The sequence below is a fragment of the Odocoileus virginianus genome, chromosome 16 (assembly GCF_023699985.2).
Source record: "Odocoileus virginianus isolate 20LAN1187 ecotype Illinois chromosome 16, Ovbor_1.2, whole genome shotgun sequence".
Lineage (NCBI taxonomy): Eukaryota > Metazoa > Chordata > Mammalia > Artiodactyla > Cervidae > Odocoileus > Odocoileus virginianus.
This window is the reverse complement of record NC_069689.1, coordinates 61,226,636-61,245,792: the sequence shown is the minus strand read 5'-3', so window position 1 is coordinate 61,245,792 and position 19,157 is coordinate 61,226,636. Positions and strand designations below refer to the sequence as shown.

The 19,157-nt window shown below is 46.0% G+C and overlaps 1 protein-coding gene across 2 annotated transcripts in view; it reads left to right on the top strand.

Moving 5' to 3' along the window:
- The window catches only part of ABHD2 (abhydrolase domain containing 2, acylglycerol lipase), a 101,772-nt gene that overhangs the window by 70,717 nt on the left and 11,898 nt on the right, over positions 1 to 19,157 (top strand). For both annotated transcript variants that reach the window (XM_020909378.2, XM_020909379.2), the window contains exon 6: positions 13,008 to 13,191. In XM_020909378.2, the coding sequence (XP_020765037.1) occupies positions 13,008 to 13,191 (184 nt within the window). The remainder of the gene's footprint in view (positions 1 to 13,007; positions 13,192 to 19,157) is intronic.

The window sequence follows — 19,157 nt, the reverse complement described above, 5'->3', positions numbered from 1 at the left end:
AACAGCATCTAACAAAAATGAAAATAATGGGGAATGATGATAAGGTCTGAGACTTCCCTGGTGGTCCAATGGTTAATACTTCACCTTCCAATACAGGGGGCGCAGTTTCTATCCCTGGTCACAGAACCAAGATCCTACATGCCTTGCAGCCAAAAAGCCAAAACATAAAACAGAAACAGTATTATAACAAATTCAATAAAGACTTTAAAACTGGACCACATCAAAAAAAAAAAAAAAAGGCCCTGTACTTGGATATACAAATTCATCTTCACCAGTAGAGAATGGGGAGATATGGCTTGCTTGGCCACAGGATCTGGGATGGGATCATGAAGTACTAAAAGCTTGACATGCCAACAAGACAAGAAATACCAGCGAGAACACTGATCACGTGCCCGACACAGGGAAACATCCTTTTCCCATGGACAGAATCCCTCCCACCTCTGCAGCAGCCCTTGAGGCGGTTAGTAAAATTGTGATGCAAAGACTGAAGCACAGAGAGGCTAGGTAATTCAGGCAGAGAGACAGAGCCAGTAAGCAAAACAGGCAAGATGAGAGCCTGGATCTGCCGCCCCAGCCTCCAGAATCCTCGGAGAGGAGCTGGGTATGTGTGGTCCAGGTCCCTGCCCCACAGCGTGCTGAGCCATAGAGACAGGAGATTAGATTAGGGGGCATTCACACCCAAGTCCGGAAGTCTAGTGGCCACAGGGGAAGAGAAGAGTTGCTCAGTGTGGGATGTGGTCGCCGAGCGGCCACCCTGGCCCTGCCACTGGCTGGCCGAGTGTCCTTGAGTTTGCTTAACCTCAATTCCAGGTTCTTCACTGGCAAAGTGAAGATTACAATTTTACAATTAAATGTGGGTTACTAAGGACTTAGCCGGCAATTGAGTGCCTAACATACAGTAACAGCTTATTAAATGTTCGACTTACTCAGATACTTGAAGATCCATTAATGCTAGTGAGAGATTAGGAGTGCTTTGTGTGGCCAAGATAAATAAGTTCTCCAGGGGCAGATGGGAATATCAATAATAATTACAGTACAGTATGATGAGTGAACCTGTAGAGAGGGTCTGGTGGGCACACCACCGCAGTGTGGGAAAACCAGCCTCTTTCTCTGTAGGCAAGGAGCCATTCGTGGAAGGAAGTGTTCTCCCAGAAAAAAGCATTTGAACTGGCTCCTCAAGATGAGGATGGGGGATTTCCCTGTGGTCCAGTGGTTAAGACTCCGTGCTCCCAATGCAGGGGGCCCAGGTTCAATCCCTGGTCAGGGAACTGGATCCCACATTCAGCAATTAAAGACCTGACACAGCCAAATAGATAAATATTTTTTTAAAAAGTGGTGAGGATGGTTGGAGCTCATATATGGGGGAAGAGCTGTAGGGGAAACAGCAGTGCAGCTGCTTTTAAGAGCGTGACACATTGAGGCTGGCCATCAGAAGGGAAGAGCCGTGGGATTAGATGAGTCCATGTAGGGCCAACTCATCCCCACACTTTTCATAGTAATTTAGCTATTTCCTTCTTTGTTGTTGTCACCTTTTGCTTCATCAGAATTTTAGAAGTAAATTCCTATAGTGTGTTATATTTTAGTAGTATTTCAGAAGGACAGGTGACCTAAAAGATATGGATGATTTTTCTAGCTGTGCTATTTAGTTCTTTTGTTTATCAGTACATCTTTGACCTGTTCAGATGCATTGTTTAACCATCAGTTAATAAGGTCCAACAAATGTGACCTTAGGTCAGAAATCCAAAACTCCAGTGCTTTGTTGAAATCCAAACAAAAACATCTTTGGTAGCTTTGAGAAAGTATTAGTGTTTCCATAAGCACTGTTCATTCCAGGAGATAGTGGAGGACAAGAGGCCTAGAGTGCTGCACCCCATGGGGTGGCAAAGTATCAGACACAACTTAGCAACTGAACGACAAAGTGCTATTGATATGACTTTAGCTTTTCTCTGGTGCCTCAGATGGCGAAGAATCTGCCTGCAATGGAGGAGATCCAGGTTTGGTCCCTGGGTGGGGAAAATCCCCTAGAGAGGGGAATGGCAAAACCCTTCTCCAGTATTCTTGCCTAGAGAATTCCATGAACAGAGCCTGGTGGTCTACAGTCCATGCAGTCGCATAGAGTTGGACACGAATGAGCAGGGAGTCTTAACCACTGGACCACCAGGAAAATCTGTCTACACCTAATATTATTCATTTTTAATTACTGTTGCTCTGTGATATCACTTAATTTCTGATAAGATTCACCCTGACTCATCACTTCTTCAGTGTGTGCTTTAGACTTTCCTGCTTGTTTCTTTTTTTCCATTGAACTTTAGAATTATTTTCTCAAGTTCTGTGTTGAATTTCTTTACCAGTCAAGACGGACTAGATTATGCTGTGGAAACAACCCCCAAATCTCAATGGTTTAAAAACAAAGATTTATTTCTTCCTCAGACAGCAAATCCGTCCTGGGTTGGCTGAGGGGTTCTGTGCCCCATCCCAGTCCTCTCTCAAGGACCCAGGTTCACTGAGCAGCTTCCAGCCAGAGTGGTACCCATAGAAGTCACAGCTGATTGGCCAAGGCATATCAGATGGTCAAGCCTAACTTCACTTGGGTGGGGGAGGTGCGTTCTTCCCAGAGAGGGAAGGTAGATTTTGGTGAATTCTAGCACACTGTCTATCACAATTTTTTTTTGAAAAAAGGCTTTCTGATATGGACCACTTTTTAAAGTCTTTCTTGAATTTGTTACAATATTGCTTCTGTTTTCTGTTTTGTTTTTTTGGCTGTGAGGCACGTGGGATCCCAGCTCCCCGACCAGGGATTGAACCCACACCCCCTGCCCTGGAAGCGTGGAGTTTTAACCGCTGGACCACCAGGGAAGCCCCTGTATCACAGTTTTGGAATAGGAATTTTATTGTATAAGTTAACTTAGAGAAGTTTGTTTTCATAGTACTTTCTTACCCAGGCGTATGGAACTTCCCTTGAAGTCTTTCTTTATTTTTCCCATAAAGAACTTCTGGCTCTTAGTGTAGGCCCATGGTTATCAAGATTAGAATTCCCCTGGGGAACTTCTAAAGGATACCAACTCCAGGACCAAGCCCCAAGAGTACAAGGTCCCCTCCCCAGGCGGAGAGCCATAGATGGAGCTCTTTCACACTGTTTGTTTCCTCTCAGCTGTTTCTTTCAACTTTTTATTATGCGATTGTTCAAACTATAGAAAATTAGAGGGCATAGTAAAATGAACTCAGGATATACCCATCACTCAGTCTCAACAATTTTTCAGCTTTTGGCCAATCTTATTCCATCTATAAACCACACCTTCCTGTGTCCCCCTTCAAAGATTATTTTGGAGCAAATCCCAGGCAGCCTATCATGTCATCTATGACTGTTTCAGTGTGTGATGCTAAGATACACATACTCTTTGTTTTAGTCTGCTAGGGCTACCAAAACAAAATACCACAGTCTGGTGGCTTAAACTACAGAAATGTATTTTCTCATAGTTCTGAAAGCTAGAAGTCCAAGTTCAAGACATTGGCAGGTTTGCCAAGGCTTCTCTCCTTGGTTCAGAGATGGCTCTTTCTCTGTGTGTCCACATCTCTTTCTGTATCCTAATCTCTTCTTCTCAGGATACCAGTCATATCGAGTTGGGCTTCCCAAGTGGCACTAGTGGTAAAGAATCCGCCTGCCAGTGCAGAGACGCAAGAGACTCTGGTTTGATCCCTGTGCCAGGAAGATCCCCTGGAGGAGGAAATAGCAACCCACTCCAGTATTCTTGCCTGGAAAATTCGATGGACAGAGGAGCCTGGCGGGCTACAGTCCATGGGGTCACAAAGAGCAGGACACAACTGAGCAACTGAACCACTACCACCACCGTGTTGGGTTAGGGCTCACCCAAAAGACCCCATTTTTACTTGACTACCTCTCTCTAGAAGCTCTGGCTCCAAACAGAGGCATTCTGAGGTCCTGGGGCCTAGGACTTCTACATAGGAATTTGGGGAGGACGCAAATCAGTCCATACCATAAACATAAACCATCATCACACCTGAAACTTTAACAGTATTCCTTCACAGCCGTTCAGTTTCCCCAACTGACTTCTTTCTTTTTGTTTTTCCTTTTAAATTATAATTTGCTCAATTCAGGATCGGAATCGGGTCCCACATACTGCAGCTGGCTGAAAGGTTCCTTTATCCTCTCTCCCATCTCCTTCCCTCCACTTGTATTTGGTTTCCATTCATCAGCCTCCTCCACGTGGGGTGACTGGATGTGACATGGAGGAGGCGCCTGATCTCTGAGACGTGCCACAGCCCACCCAGAACACAGGCAGGCACCGGGCCCTGGTCCGAGGGCCCCGCTGACCTGAGGGCTGCTCGGGTCCTGTGCGGAAGGCCCTTCCGAGAGACTGCCCCTGACCCATCGTTCTCATCTAACCCCCCTCTTTACGTCCGTCAAGGCACTTGTGATTTGGTGAGACCGTGTATTTGTCCACCTGTTTGTTCCTGTCTCTCCATCTCCAGTCCCCCTCCACGAGCACCAGAGGTCTCTGTTCTCCTGAAGCGGCTCCCCAGTGTCTGCTGTGGCCCCTAGAAAGTGCTCGGTCCTTATTGCCTGAGGAGGGCTGAGGGGGGGAGTGTGAAGTGACAGTTTTTCTGGATGGAAGGTGACGCTGTGCAGATGGGCATGTCGCAAACAGGTGTGTCTTATGGCTGTGTGACCTGCCCTTGTGCAAACCGTGTCACTCTGGAGCAGATGGCAGGCCCTCCTGTCACGGAGATCCCCTTCTGGCCTTTCGAAATTGCGAGTTCAACCAGAGGCAAACTAAAGAGGGCACTAACAAGAAGCCCTTCTTTTTTTTTCTTGTGTCCCACCCACCTCAGATCTCTCTGAGGAAATTGCAAAAAGCCTTTTCCTGCTTACATACCAACTTTGTTCTAAACCACATAAGCACTATTCCCTTGTTATTGGGCATCCTTGCTGATGTGATTAGAAACTGTTGGCCCTAGATCTCTCTTGAACAGAATTTCCTAAATGGATAACCATATGTTCTTGTGACTTAGAATCACAGGAATGCTTCCTGCTGCCTTTGAAACATAAATTCATTAAAGGAAAATCCCGGATGAAGCAGTTACCATTTATCTCGCATTAACACTGCCAGGCACGCGCTGAGCATCCACGGGTGTTATTTCCCTTGATCCTCCTGATGCCTCAGAGGCTGGCATTAGTTTCCCCACTTGCCAGGCTAAAGGAGGTTAAGTACCTTGCCTGGGGTCACACAAGCAGAAAGTGGCAGGACCCACCTTCAAACTGTGTGATTCTTAACCCCAGCTCAGTACCACCTCTGTCATAGTGTTCATTTCCTACTTGAGATACTGCTTATTAGAGTAAAGGGCTTCCCAGGTGGCTCAGATGGTGAGGAACCTGCCTGCAATTCAGGAGACAGGGAACTCTACTCAGCACTCTGTAATGACCTGGATGGGAACAGAATCTAAAAAAGAGTGGATATTTGTGTATATGTATAACTGATTCACCTTGTTGTATAGCAGTAACTAACACAACATGGTAAATCAATAATACTCCAATAAAATTTAAAAAACAAAGTTGAGTAGCTTGCTCCAGATCACAAAATTGATGAATGGGTGACCCAAGTTTCCCACTCAAGCAGTCTAGTCCTAGAGTCCATGCCTTTTTTTTTTTTTTAAGCTTTATGCTTCATTATGTGTTTGGTTGGTTTTTTTTTAATATTTTTTGTTTGTTTGTTACAACATTGCTTCTGTTTTATGTTTTGATTTTTTGGCCACAAGACACGTGGAATCTTAGCTCCCCAACCAGGAAACCTGCACCCCCTGCGCTGAACGTTGAAAGGCAAAGTCTTAACTATAGGATGGCCAGGGAAGTCCTTTGGAGTTCATGCTTTTGAATAACAGGCTAAACAGCCTTTATTTTTAAAAAAAATTGTTTATTTATTTCATTTTGGGCTGCATCAGGTCTTAGTTGTGACACATGGGCTCTTCCTCGAAGCCTACGGGCTTCTCTCTAGTTGCGGCGCTCAGATTCCTGAGCGAGAGGGCTCAGTTGCTTCATGGCGTGTGGGATCTAAGTTCCCCGACCAGGGATCAAACCTGCGTCCCCTGCATTGGAAGGCGGATTCTTAACCATTGGGCCACTGGACCACCAGGGAAGTCCCCACACAGCCTTTCTGTGTAAGGAACTGCATCCTGCCGATACTTCTAAGGAGTAAGGACTTAGTTCCCAGTCGGACACATTTTAGATTTAAAGCAAAAGAACAGCAGGAGCTTCTCAGAGTCACAGAAATAGGCTTGGTGGGTTTGGGATCCTTTTTTTTTTTTAATCTCACATCCTATAGACGTTCATGAGGCCAGACCCCAAGATGAGAATACAGGTGGTAGTCTAAGCCCCTGCTTTCCTGAAGCTCCCCGTCTAGTGAGGAACAGCTCAGTGTCCAGGGAAGAGGTTGGGAGACAGTCCCAGTCAGGCTACACTTGCTGGCTGGGCTTTTCCAAAAAGAACATTTACCAAACTGCATCCTTTTTAAGGACAGGAGCCAGATTTCCGTGTTCAATTTTCATACTATGTTAATCTCCTGCACCTAGTGGATCACGTAGAGAGAGATGCTCAGGAGAGGCCTGCAGAAGAAGGCAGCATTTCAGAGTCCAACAGATGGGAGTTTGCATTCCCCAGTTGGGGAAGTCAGCAGTAATATAGAGGCACACAGCGTGGGGTCCAGCACATACCACTACATGGTGATGTTACTGCCTTTTCCCGTCTTTCACTCTAAGTTTGTATGTTCTGTGAGCCCATGTAGATGAGAAAAGGTGGAAGTTCACTGGAACCGTTGAAAGGCCTAGCCTCTAGGTCAGCTGACTGCCTGTGAACGCTCACAAGGGCCACTTTGAGAAGTTGTGCTTATGGAGCATAAATTTCTGTTTTGAACTTGGTCTGAATTCTGACTCTTTTTACATGTGGGGATGGCAAGGCCCCGGGGGTTATTGTGAAGGATGCAGTGCTTGCTTCAGAATTGGCTCCTCGCCAAATCTGGTGGGCCAGGGCTGGGGATGGAGCAGAGGAGGTGGTGGTGGATGTGGGGGTCACACACCTCCATGCTACTGGCTTGTTTTGTAGTACATGCGGTGTGTGCGTTTTAAGTCGCTTCAGTCATGTCCAACTCGTTGTGACCCTATGGACTGTAGCCTGCCAGGCTCCTCTGTCCATGGGATTCTCAGGCAAGAATACTAGAGTGGGTTGCCATTTCCTTTTCCAGGGGATCTTCCCACCTCAGGGATTGAACCCAAGTCTCCTGTGTCTCCTTCATTGGCAGGTGGCTTCTTTATCGCTAACTCCACCTGGAAAGCCTCAATTGTAGTATATGTTTATTTAGCTATATTTTAACTTTCTAAAATTTATTTTCATTCTTTAAAAATAATTGCTCACCCCTTGCCTCAGAATAGTTCATGGATTTTTTTTTTTTTTTTAACCAGCAGAATTTCCCTTTTGAAGAATTAAATTCAGTGACATTATCTGATCCGACCAAAGACAAAATGTTGAGACCATTAGGATGAGTAGTAGAATCCACAGGGGTAAAATTTATCAATCTTTTAGATTTCTTATTTAAATAGGATTCTTTCCTGGATCAGACTGGGTCCATAACCCTGTCATCTGAATGAGGTCAATGAATAACCCTTGAAAATCAAGGAGCACCCAGAAGTCGTGAATCTTTTTTGAAGTGTATTGATCACACAGAGTTTATGGTCTTTGATTGGAACACAGCAGTCATGGACATGTGGGCTTGCTGTTTATTGACTCAACCAACTTTCTAACCTGGAAAGTGTTTGGAATGTAAGTAATTTTGTCAGCAATACTGCAAGGGACCAGTAAATTTAGGAAGTATTCTGCTCCATCTTTTTGTCTCTGGCTGAAGGCCGCATCCCAACAGTCCAGTGTTCATATTCAGAGCAGAGAACATCTGGATCAAGTCCACCAGCCAAGGAAACAAACTGAAAGCCAAAATGATCCAGTTGTGGTTATTCTGACCTCCATTTCTAAGACTGACCCTGGAAATGTTATGACCAGAAAGTTAAGAGCCAAGCAACAAAGGATCCATGATCTTGATTGATCTTGATTAGAGAAAAAAAAAATTGGAATCTTTTTTTAAACAGTCTATTCTATATCACATGAAAAGAATCAAAATAATAACCTGGTATTAGCCCCCGTAAGGTAACCAAGTGTCTTAGAATCATGAACCTCCTGAGAACTTATGACCGAACACCAACCTAGGACATTTTGGCATTGAAAATGGTCTCAAACTATTTACATTGCCTTTTCCTGTGAGTTTTAACAGTGAAGTGGGTCCTTCCCTTATTTCTAAACACTTGGCTTTCTTGTATTAGCATCAAGGTAAGCAGAAGTGCCTAAAATCACAGCATCATTTTTTATTGCTCAGAGGGGGAGCTCATTAATGTCCAATTGGGTTTAATACTGGAATTGTTTTTGCATTTAAAACTATCTTTTGTAATCTCAATGTAATACCAGAAACCTGTGCCTTGCTTAGAGTACAGTATTTCCATCTTAGAAGGGAGGGAGGCCCTATACCTAGGGCGACCGTATAATTTAGCATCCCTACCGGGTCACTTTTGAGAGTGAAAGAGAACTTTGCTCATAACTGCATCAGAATAACAGACAAACTCTGAGGTCTCTCTCAGGCAAACCCTGCTATACAACAAGCTGTAGAGATCACCCATGATCCAATACATCTTGCCACAAAGACTTGCAAATCAGTGATTTCCTGTTATATTTTTAAATTTGTATTGACTTATCTATTCATTTTGTACTGGGCTAGGTCTTAGGTACTGCACTCGGGCTTTCTCTAGTTGCAGTGAGCGGCGGCTGCTCTTCGTCGTGTTACAGGGGCTTAGTTGTCCTGGGGCATGTGGGATTTTTCCGAACCAGGGATTGAACCCATGTCCCCTGCATTGGCAGGCGAACTCTTAACCACTGGACCACAAGAGAAGCCCGCAGATAGTGATTTTTAAGAAACTTCTACTTTTCCGTAAGTTTTCCCTACCTGCCGTTTTAATTGCTGCAGACTCTGTTCTCTGTCGTATTCATGATTCCAGATGATAACCAGGAACTGTTTTACCTGTGCAACAATTGAGTATGATAATGGCAGGAGGATGCCATGGGGTCGGGGGTGAAGAGAGACAGAGGATGAGGAAGTGAAGGCAGTGAATTTGCAGAAAGTCAAGCATCTCAGTAAAACATCTGACAAGACCGTCTGCTGAGAGGACTTGAGCATCGAGAGAGTTCCCAGGGAGGGGCCAGAGTTCGGGATGTGTTCAGGGGTCATCCCATTTGCACTTTCAGGATGAGATCTAAATATTTAACCTTCAGCTGGAAGAGGGCAGTATTCAGCACCCTGTACCCAAGGAAACAAAGCCAAGAGCACTCATCCGTGAAAATCTTTGTTTCAGAGATAAAGACAAGGCCAATTAACGTGGTGGGTCAAAAGGGCTCTCACTTTATTTCTACAGCTGTTTTCTTCCCCGGGTGACTCAGCTTGGCAGTAGCTTGCCCACAACTCGAAGAAATGACTCACACACCTTCACTAGCAAGATGCCAGGGACTGCAAGGCTCCCAGCTGCCTGCCAGCGGAGCCATGTTGTTGGCTGTCCAGGTCATACTCAGGGGTTAAACTCACAGGGAAGGATATTTAGGTTCTTTCTTTCCCAGTCCCGTGTACAGTCACACGGGGTGTTACTGTGTGTTCTCGTTCCGCATGACTCAGGCTTCCTCCTCACCCAGTTCATGGTGGCACACCCACCGTGCGCCTAGCGTGGAGTTCGCAGGTGACTCAACGTCCCCGTCCACAGAGAACACCCAGTCTCTGGGTTCTTGTATTCCCGCCTGCTGAGTCATGTTGGTGCCATTTTGGGGCATTTGGCTTTGAAATAATAGCATTCAGGCTGTCTTAGCCCTGTCTCTGTTTAGGGGTGGGAGGTATAAGGGTCGTTCCTGTCCCCCACAGTTTGCTATTCAAAGATGGGCCTGTGGTACTCATTTCTCTAAGGCCAGGGTGGTAGTGGGAGCGGTAGTCGCTCAGTCGTATCCGACTCTGTGACCCCACAGACTGTAGCCTGCCAGGATCCTCTGTCCATGGGATTCTCCAGGAAAGAATTCTGAAGTGGGTGGCCATGCCCTCCTCCAGGAGATCTGCCTAACCCAGAGATCAAACCTGGGTTTCCTGCATTGCAGGCAGATTCTTTACAATTGAGCTACAGGGAAGTCCTAAGGCCAGAGTGGTGGTTTGGTTTAGTTACTAAGTCATGTCTGACTCTTTGCAACCCCGTGGACTGTGACCTGCCAGGCTCCTCTGTCCAGGGATTCTCCAGGCAAGAATACTGGAGTGGGTTGCTATGTAGTGTCTCATATTTCATTGTGTCTTAAAATTGCAGCAAGATTAGGGACCTCGATCTTGTTACTGGTGCTAATCCCTTAAGGATTAAATATGTAGAACCACATTAAAATCTTGCTAGTATTAAAAAACAGATTGCTGTAGCTCTTAATATCAGGTTGGCCGAAAAGTTTGATCAAGTTTTTCCATAAGCTGTTATAGAAAAACCCAAAAGAACTTTCTGGCCAGCCCAGTAAACGCACCCAGGATGCGGTTCCCAGACACTGAGGAACTGAGAGTGTTTGGTAACTGACATCAGGTGGAGATCTTGGGAGAACCCAGTGTCTACCCAAATGCTGATCCTGGAGCTGGGCAGACACCATGTCTTTGCCTTTCCCTTGCCTGGGAGAGACAGCAGCCCTGCACAAACACCCAGCAGCTTGTCCAGGATTACGCAGGCCTGGCCTTTTATCCACATCAGAAGTGCTTGGATTGAATTAAGTTGCAGCTCCTAAAGCGCCTACACAATTAGTTGTAACTGCTCTTCAGAACCCGCCTGCTGATGCAGGAGACTTGGGTTTGATTCCTGGGCCAGGAAGATCCCCTGGAGAAGGAAATGGCAACCCACTCCAGTATTCTTGCCTGGGAAATGCCATGGACAGTGAAGCCTGGCAGGCTACAATCTATGGGGTCATAAAACAGTCGGACACAACTGAGCGACTAAACAACAATATTTCATTTAGCATAATGTCCTCAAGGTTTGTCCTTGTCGCAACATGTATCATGATTTCCTTACATTTTAAGACTGAATAATATTCCACCAAATACATGTACAACGTCTGGTTTATTCATTCATCTGTTGATGGACACTTTTGTTGCTTCCACGTTTTGGCTGTTGTGAATAAAGCTGTCATGAACATGGGTGTCCTTAAATGATATTTTAAAAAAGAATTAACATTATACTGTGGTCTAAGCCCTTTACCTATATCATCTTACTCAATCCTGACTTCACCAGCTTCTCAAGGGGACACCAGCTGGTATCATCCCTCCCGGGCACACTGGGCCCAAGTGCCCTCTCCATTCAGAAGTCTCCTCTGTGTTTCTGAATGGGTCTGCCTCCCTTGATACCTGTCCCTACGTCACCAAGAACATTTTACCCTGATCCCACAGAACATCTTGGCTGTCCCTCTGGACTGAAGTTTGTCTTTCCTTCTCCCCGCTGGCAAGGCGATCCTGTAAATAACATCCACTCAGTACTTTTCTCAACACCATGAATCATTGTACACGTGGGTATAGCGTCCTGTTTTGTAGCCTAAGACGCTGATCCTCTTGCTTTTGTTTTCATCTGTGTGCGAACCGAGGTGCTCGTGCACACCTTGGATATGTTTTGATTTCCGTGAGTATGGGATGGGTTTCTCATCGCCCACCCTTGAGGGAGCATTGCACGTGCATTTGGTAGATGGTCCCTTCCCTCATGGGTGCTACTCATGCTGTGTTCCCTCATACTGAGGGGCCTCTGGGAGCTTCTCTTGTTGGTCAGTGGCTAAGCCATGTTCGACTCTTCGTGGCCCCGTGAACTGCAGCACGCCAGGCTTCCCTCTCCTTCACTATCTTCCTGGAGTTTGCTCAAACTCATGTCCATTGAGTCTATGATGCCATACAACCACCTCATCCTCTGTCTCCCCCTTCTCCTCTTGCTCTCCATCTTTCCCAGCATCAGGGTCTTTGCCAGTGAGTCAGCTCTTTGCATCAGGTATGCGAAGTATTAGACCATCAGCTTCAGCATCAGTGCTTCCAATGAATATTCAGGGCTGATTTCCTCTAGGATTGACTGGTTTGATCTCCTTGTTGTCCAAGGGACTCTCAAGAGTCTCCTCCAGCACCACAGTTCAAAAACATCAATTCTTTGGCACTCAGCCTTCTCTGCAGGTAGCCAAAGAGAAGTCTTTGGCTTCTCTCTCTATACACACACCCGAAATACCTGCCGTCCCTCAGCATCCTCAGGGAACTGGTTCCAGGACCCTCTTGGACACCAAAATCCATGGATGCTCAAGCTCCTTATATAAAATGGCATAGTATTTGCACAAAACCTAGGCACATCCTCCTGTGTACTTTAAAATAGTGGTTCCCAACCTTTTTGTCACCAGGGACCGGTTTTGTGGAAGACAGTTTTTCCATGGGCCAAGGTGGGGGATGGTTTGGGGATGATTCAAGCGCTTTACGTTTATTGTGCACTTTATTTCTATTATTATTACATCAGCTCCACCTCAGATCATCAGACATTCGATCCCAGAGATTGGGAACCCCTGCTTTAAAACATCTCTAGGTTACTTATAATACCTGATAATACCATGTAAATACTATGTAAATAGTTGCTTATGTATGACCAAGTTAAGTTTTGCTTTTTAGAACTCTCTGGGACTTTTTCCCAAATATTTTTGATCTGTGTTTGGTTAAATCTGCAGGTGTAGAACCCACAAATACAGAGGATGTGCTGTATACTTACATTTCTGTCTGTCTCTCTCTCTTAATGCCTTGGCATCCACTTAAGTAACCCTCCCAGCTCACATTTTCTCCAAACTGTGTTGCATCTGAAATGACCAAGTCCTCTTACCTCTCTGTCCACAGGCTGCACCTGGGAATTTGGAGCTATGGTAAACTACATCAAGAAGACATACCCCCTGACCCAGCTGGTGGTCGTGGGCTTCAGCTTGGGCGGTAACATCGTGTGTAAATACTTGGGGGAGACCCAGGCCAACCAAGAAAAGGTTCTGTGCTGCGTCAGCGTGTGTCAGGGCTACAGCGCACTGAGGTGAGTGATCTTGGCCATGTGCCCCCACTTCCTCCTGCCACTAGTCGTCCAGTTAGCATTCGTTTATTGAGATGTCCCCAGCACACCAGACACTGGCCCGTGAAGACCTGGGGAAATGCTGGGGCCGACTAAGCAGAAGTTTCTGGGTCTTGATTCCACCTTGCTTTGCTTCCACATCATATACTGGAGTGGTCCTTTCAGACCCCTTCAACCTGGGATATGCAGCTGTATTTTGGGGGTCAGATCTGTAATGAAGTAAGCCAAAGCCCCCCCCTTTAATAGCTGCTGTTTCCCTTTGGAGTCTCTGAGATGACTTACGTTCTTCATGCTCCAGGAGTTTCATATAACTGTGGGTTTATGAAAACACAGGAGACTTGGCAAACCAGGGTCTGAGAGCTGGATCACCTTATGACCCCAACCCCTCCTACCTGCCAAAGAGTTGGGTCTCAGATGGCGTCTGGAAGGGATCTGTAGAAACCATTTAATCCATGCCCTCACTGTCAAATAGTTATCTCTCTCAGCATCCCAGGATCACACATAAGAGATGACCTGCTGGGTAGAGGTTTACCTCTCCCCTTAGTCTCCTGACGACAGAAACCCGCAGGGTGCGTCCTAGGAGGGCACTGTGGTCTGCTCTGACCTCCCCACCCAGATCAGTGTTGTCCTCGATCACTCCAGAGTCACCATGCACACACATTCACACACTCACACACCCATACACATACACACATACACACTCATACACATTCATGTACACACACCCATACACATACACACTCACAAACATACACATTCATATATACACACCCATACACATACACACATACACTCACACACACATATAATCCCATACACATACACACTCACACACATACACATTCATATACACACACATCTCTCTGGACTCTTTAAATGCATTCATATTTTTTCCTGTACTCACGCCTCATGATAATGTCTTTTGTATTATAAATGGGTAATGCAGAAATCTAAAATCACACACACAAAAATAAACAACAAACTCCCTGCCCTGATTGATCCAGTCTAATACCACAGAGCTTGTAGATAATCCTTACTTTTTGCCTCACCTGTATCTCTCAGTGTAGTTTAAACCTATTTTGTCATTTTCTAATGGATAAGGGGCTATCTTATTTCTGAAAATATCTGTTACTGGAATTTGAAATCAACACATCCAAAGGGCAAATGCAGGCTCAGAATTCAGCCTCTGCCCGAGCCTTAAAGCTGGGCCAAAATGGAGAATTTAAATGTACCCCAGAATAGACAGGAAACACTTCCCTGCTGGAACCTTTCCTGAGGTCCAGGGCTGAGGCCTGGGTCCCAGTGGTCCTCACTTGCAGTATGGGGGTGACAATAATTGGTAACTACCCCGTGGCGCCATGGTGGAGTCAAATGTGTTCATGAGAATGAACTACTGGGAACGGTGCCAGGCACGTAGAAAGTTGTCAGTAACTACAAATTATCATCATTATGCATTGTAAAACGAGAAGTAGGCTACATCAGTGGATCACAAAGACTAATCTAGAGAACTAGTGACTGCCACAGTTTGTTAAGAATCACTTGGAGGATCATGATAAAAATAAATTCATTTTCTCGGGCCCCAGCCCTGGAGATCTGATTCGTGAGTCTGGGGCATGGGGCCAGAATCTGCTTGTGGACACATTTCACGGGCGACTCCTGAGGTGTTAGCCACCTTTAGCAGTCACTGGGCCCAGGGGCCTCAGTGGTCTCTCCAGCCCTAGTGTTGCAGGCTAGGTTAGTCTCCTCATCCTCCTGTTGGGGATCCTCCCTTTCAGTTCCCCTCGACACTCTGGTTTGAACCGGGACATGTTCCTTTGTGTTGACTTGGCTAGAAATACTCAACTCCCGATTCTCAGCCATGATGTAACCAGAATTACCCAAAGCCCCATCCTTGCCAGTAACTGGGATCTTAGAGCAATGAGCAGAGGGCCCGCCCCAGGATCCCGGGGAGACCCACTCTCGTCTGACCGCTTTTGGCCAGGCTTCTAGTGTCTGTAAAAATCAGAGTCCCTTCCTAAACCAAGCACTGTCAAGTGACTAGAACACTGACTTTGTGTTCAGAGAGCACTGGATTTGACAGGAAGGAGAATGTAGGACAAGCTTGTTTTCCATGTTTTTTAACGAGCAGAATCATAATTAACAGCCTCATTTCATTTTGCTGCAACAGCGCCATCTGCTGTTGGCCAAGCACAGGACGCGCACAATTGTGGATCCTGGCTACGGGTTTAAGCTAGGAAGCTAACCAACATCTGCGAGGGGCTCCATGCACTTTGCAGACGTGGTCCACACCACTTCTCTTTGAGGCCTCAGAGATCTTCATGTTCATAATCGTTGTCACATCAGTTGTCTGCAAAGAGGAGAGAAACAGGCAACTTTATCCTTTGGAGCAAAGAGATCCAGGCTAAGATCCTACACCCTACACACAGGAAAACTGGAGACAGATCAAAGAGACACAGTCATCCTATGTGTGCTGGGGCCACTCACGGCTCAGGTCCCCTCAACGTTTTAATGAGATCTACTCGCCAGGAGACAGTGCCTTACTTTCAACCAGCATAACCTCTTTTTTCCTGCCAAGGCTTGAGGGCAGTGAGCCTTTTCAGCACTGGAATGATGGCAGCCTTGCTTCCTTTACACGGAGGTGGAGCGGGGAGGGCCCATCTGCCGCTGCAGGGGCCACACAGGAGTTCATGCTTCTGGTAAATCCCTCCCCTAGTTGAGTCTCCAGAACCGCTTGTCAGTGATCCATCCCCTCCCTCTGGCTTCTCATCCCGTAACGCACCTCCCCACTAGCCAGAGCCAGTTCTAGGCTCAGAAGCCAGCCCCCGCTTGCTGTAGTTAGCAGAGTCTAGCTGCTGCTAAACTAGCTCATGCTTGATGAGGTGCTGAACCAGCAGAGGAGGGTGACAGATGTCCCCAAACTACACTGTATCCAGCAGACTTAACTCGTTCCCTCAGCACAAACAGCTGCCAACTAGCCCTGGAAATGTGTGTGTTCAGACTCAGCCTAACTCTCTGGTTTAATAAATCACTTAACACTGTTAAGAAGACATGCTGCATGCTCTGTTGTTCAGTCATGTACGACTCTTTGCAACTCCATGGACTGTAGCTCGCCAGGTTCCTCTGTCCGTGGATTTCCCAGACAAGGATACTGGAGTAGATTGCCATTTCCTTCTCCAGGGGATATTCCTGACCCCTGGATCGAACCCACGTCTCTTATGTCTCCTGCATTGGCAGGCAGATTCTTTACCACTGAGCCACCTGGGAAACCCCTGATTAGAAATTGGGGCATCTTGAAAGGACTTTATTGATTGAGATAGGTAGATATATGGATGGGTAAAGCACTTCTTGCCTGAGCCATCTGATTCCCAGGCTGACATTCTCTTTATCCTCATGAGATGCACGCCCAGGAGCCTGCCCATCCCCCAGACCTCTTCAGCTGAAGAGGCCAGAATTCAGACCCATTCTTAACACCACCAGCTGGCCAGCTCTCCACTCACTACATGCACCCCTGTCTGCCTAATTTCACCCACTAGCAGAAGCAATGAAAACAACACCAAGGCTCCCAGGGCGACCTCTGTCAGGCCTGAGATGGAACTGCCTACATACCTTACCCATAGAACAATCTTGGTGTGAATGTTGCTTCTCTAATTCAACCTCCTAATTTGACAGATAAGGACACTGAGGCTTGGAGAGGTGAAGTGGCTTCCGCAGAGTTTGGTGAACTACCCAGTGGGGTCAGATGGGCCATAGCTCCAAGTCTCTGCGCTAACTCATGCCCACTGGGAAGCCTGGATGTCTTGTTAGACCTTCATCCCATCACCAGCCCCGTTCCCTGGAGCCTGGTTGTGCCTCCTCCCTTCTCTCACTGCAGAAACATGGCATGTAAATTGGAGCTTGGCTTCAGTGGGAGCTGAAGTTCCCAGTGAGGTTCTTGTTGGGCCGTGTGTACAGTGGTTCCAGACCACTGCTGATCTTTCCTCAACCCTAAGAAATAGTTGATGAGTTTCATGGTTAATGGTTAAAACTGACTTTAATCTTCAGCTCTCCTCCTCAGGGTAGATAATTTTCAGATCATAATCCAAAAGATTTTCTATTTTCTGTCTTCTTCTGTTTCTCCTTCTTCATTATTATGGAACATTTTAGGTACATACAAAATAAAAGCGATGGGGTATTGGACCCCCGTATATCCACTACCAGCTTCAAGCATGCTTAACTTTGGGCTACTCCTGTTTCCTCTGCACCTCTTCCACACATCACTCCCCTGTAAGCTGGATTATTCTAAAGCAAATCCCAGACATTATGTCATATCATTTGTAAATATTTCACTTGGTAGCACTAAAAAGACTCTAAGACCTTTTTATTTTATTTTTAATTGGAGTATAATTGCTTTACAAAGATGTGTTGGTTTCTGCCATACAACTAAACCTGAGTCAGTCATAAATATACCTATGTCCCTTCCCTCTTGAACCTCCCTCCTACCACCCGTCTAGGTTGTCACAGAGCACCAGATTGAGCTCCCCAGCAGCTTCCCACTAGCTATCTGTTTTACATATGATAATGTATATGTTTCAGTGCTGCTCTCTCATTTGGTCCCACCCTCCTCTTCCCTGCTGTGTCCGCAAGTCTGTTTCGTATGTCTGCATCTCTTATTTCTGTCCTGCAAATAGGTTCATCAGTACCATTTTTCTAGATTCCATATATATGCATTAATGTACAATATTTGTTTTTCTTTTTAAGAACATTTTCTTAAACACAATCACAATATCATCTTCACACCAAAAGATTATTATTTCTGAATAGCATCCTGTTTGTAGTCAGTGTTCAGATTTCTTTGATTGTCTCACAGAAGTTTTTTAACAGTTTCTTTCAATCAGAATCCCCATTATGTCCACACACTGCATCTACTGATTTGTCTCTTCAGTTTCTTTTAGTTTATAGGTTCCCCTCTCTTTCATTTCTTCTCAGTTTGTTGTTGGTGCTGGTATTGAAGAAGTCAGATCTTTTTTTAAATAGATGAATGGGTTTTTTAAAATAATACATTGATCTCAATTATGCTTTATTAAACTAATATAAAATTAAGTTCAGTCCCTTAATTTTATACTCAAAGGTAATGAAAGGCATCCCTTAAATATACTGAATGATAAACCAAAGATGCAAGGAATCAATTGGCCAGTGTTGACTGAATGAAGCATTGGTCCCAGCATCCTTATCCCAGTCCCTCCTTGAGCCCCAGGCCCCCATGTGTCCCCAGAGCCTTTCAGTGAGTGGTATCTCGGGTTGGGATGAGATGGTTGGGTGGCATCACCAACTCAATGGACATGAGTTTGAGCAAGTGCCAGGAGTTAGTTATGGACAGGGAAGCCTGGCGTGCTGCAGTCCATGGGGTTGCAAAGAGTTGGACACAACTGAGCAACTGAACTGAACTGAACTGAACCTCTGGGGTTATTCAACTGAGAAACCCACAGAACTGGAGCATCTTCTCATAGCCCAGGTTTATGACCAGTGCCTCCTCGCTTCCCTTACGTCTTCTGTCCCTCTGACATGAAGGTGATACTGACAGAAGCAGCTGGAAGGTCAGCAAAGGGAGGACTGGATGCGGGCAAGACCATTTCTTTGTTTCTAGACCATCAGCTTTCTGAGGGAGGGGCTGTTTGGGTCCAATGCAGAGAAGAGGGACCCAGCCTGGCAGCAGGGTGCAATTCCCAGACTGGGTGACACCCTTCTGTGACACCCTCACAGACCAAGAAGCAGGTGCCCACAGCCCTGCCTCAGCTGGGGTCCTGCCTAAGGTGATCTGGCCCATTGTTTCTACTCATGACACCTCCAGCCCCCCGTGGGTTTATAGAATGACCTTTGAACTTTTGAAGGCAGTGTTAGTCTTCACTGTGTGCTTTAGCCCTTGTTTTATGAGCATGTCACAGGCCATTAAA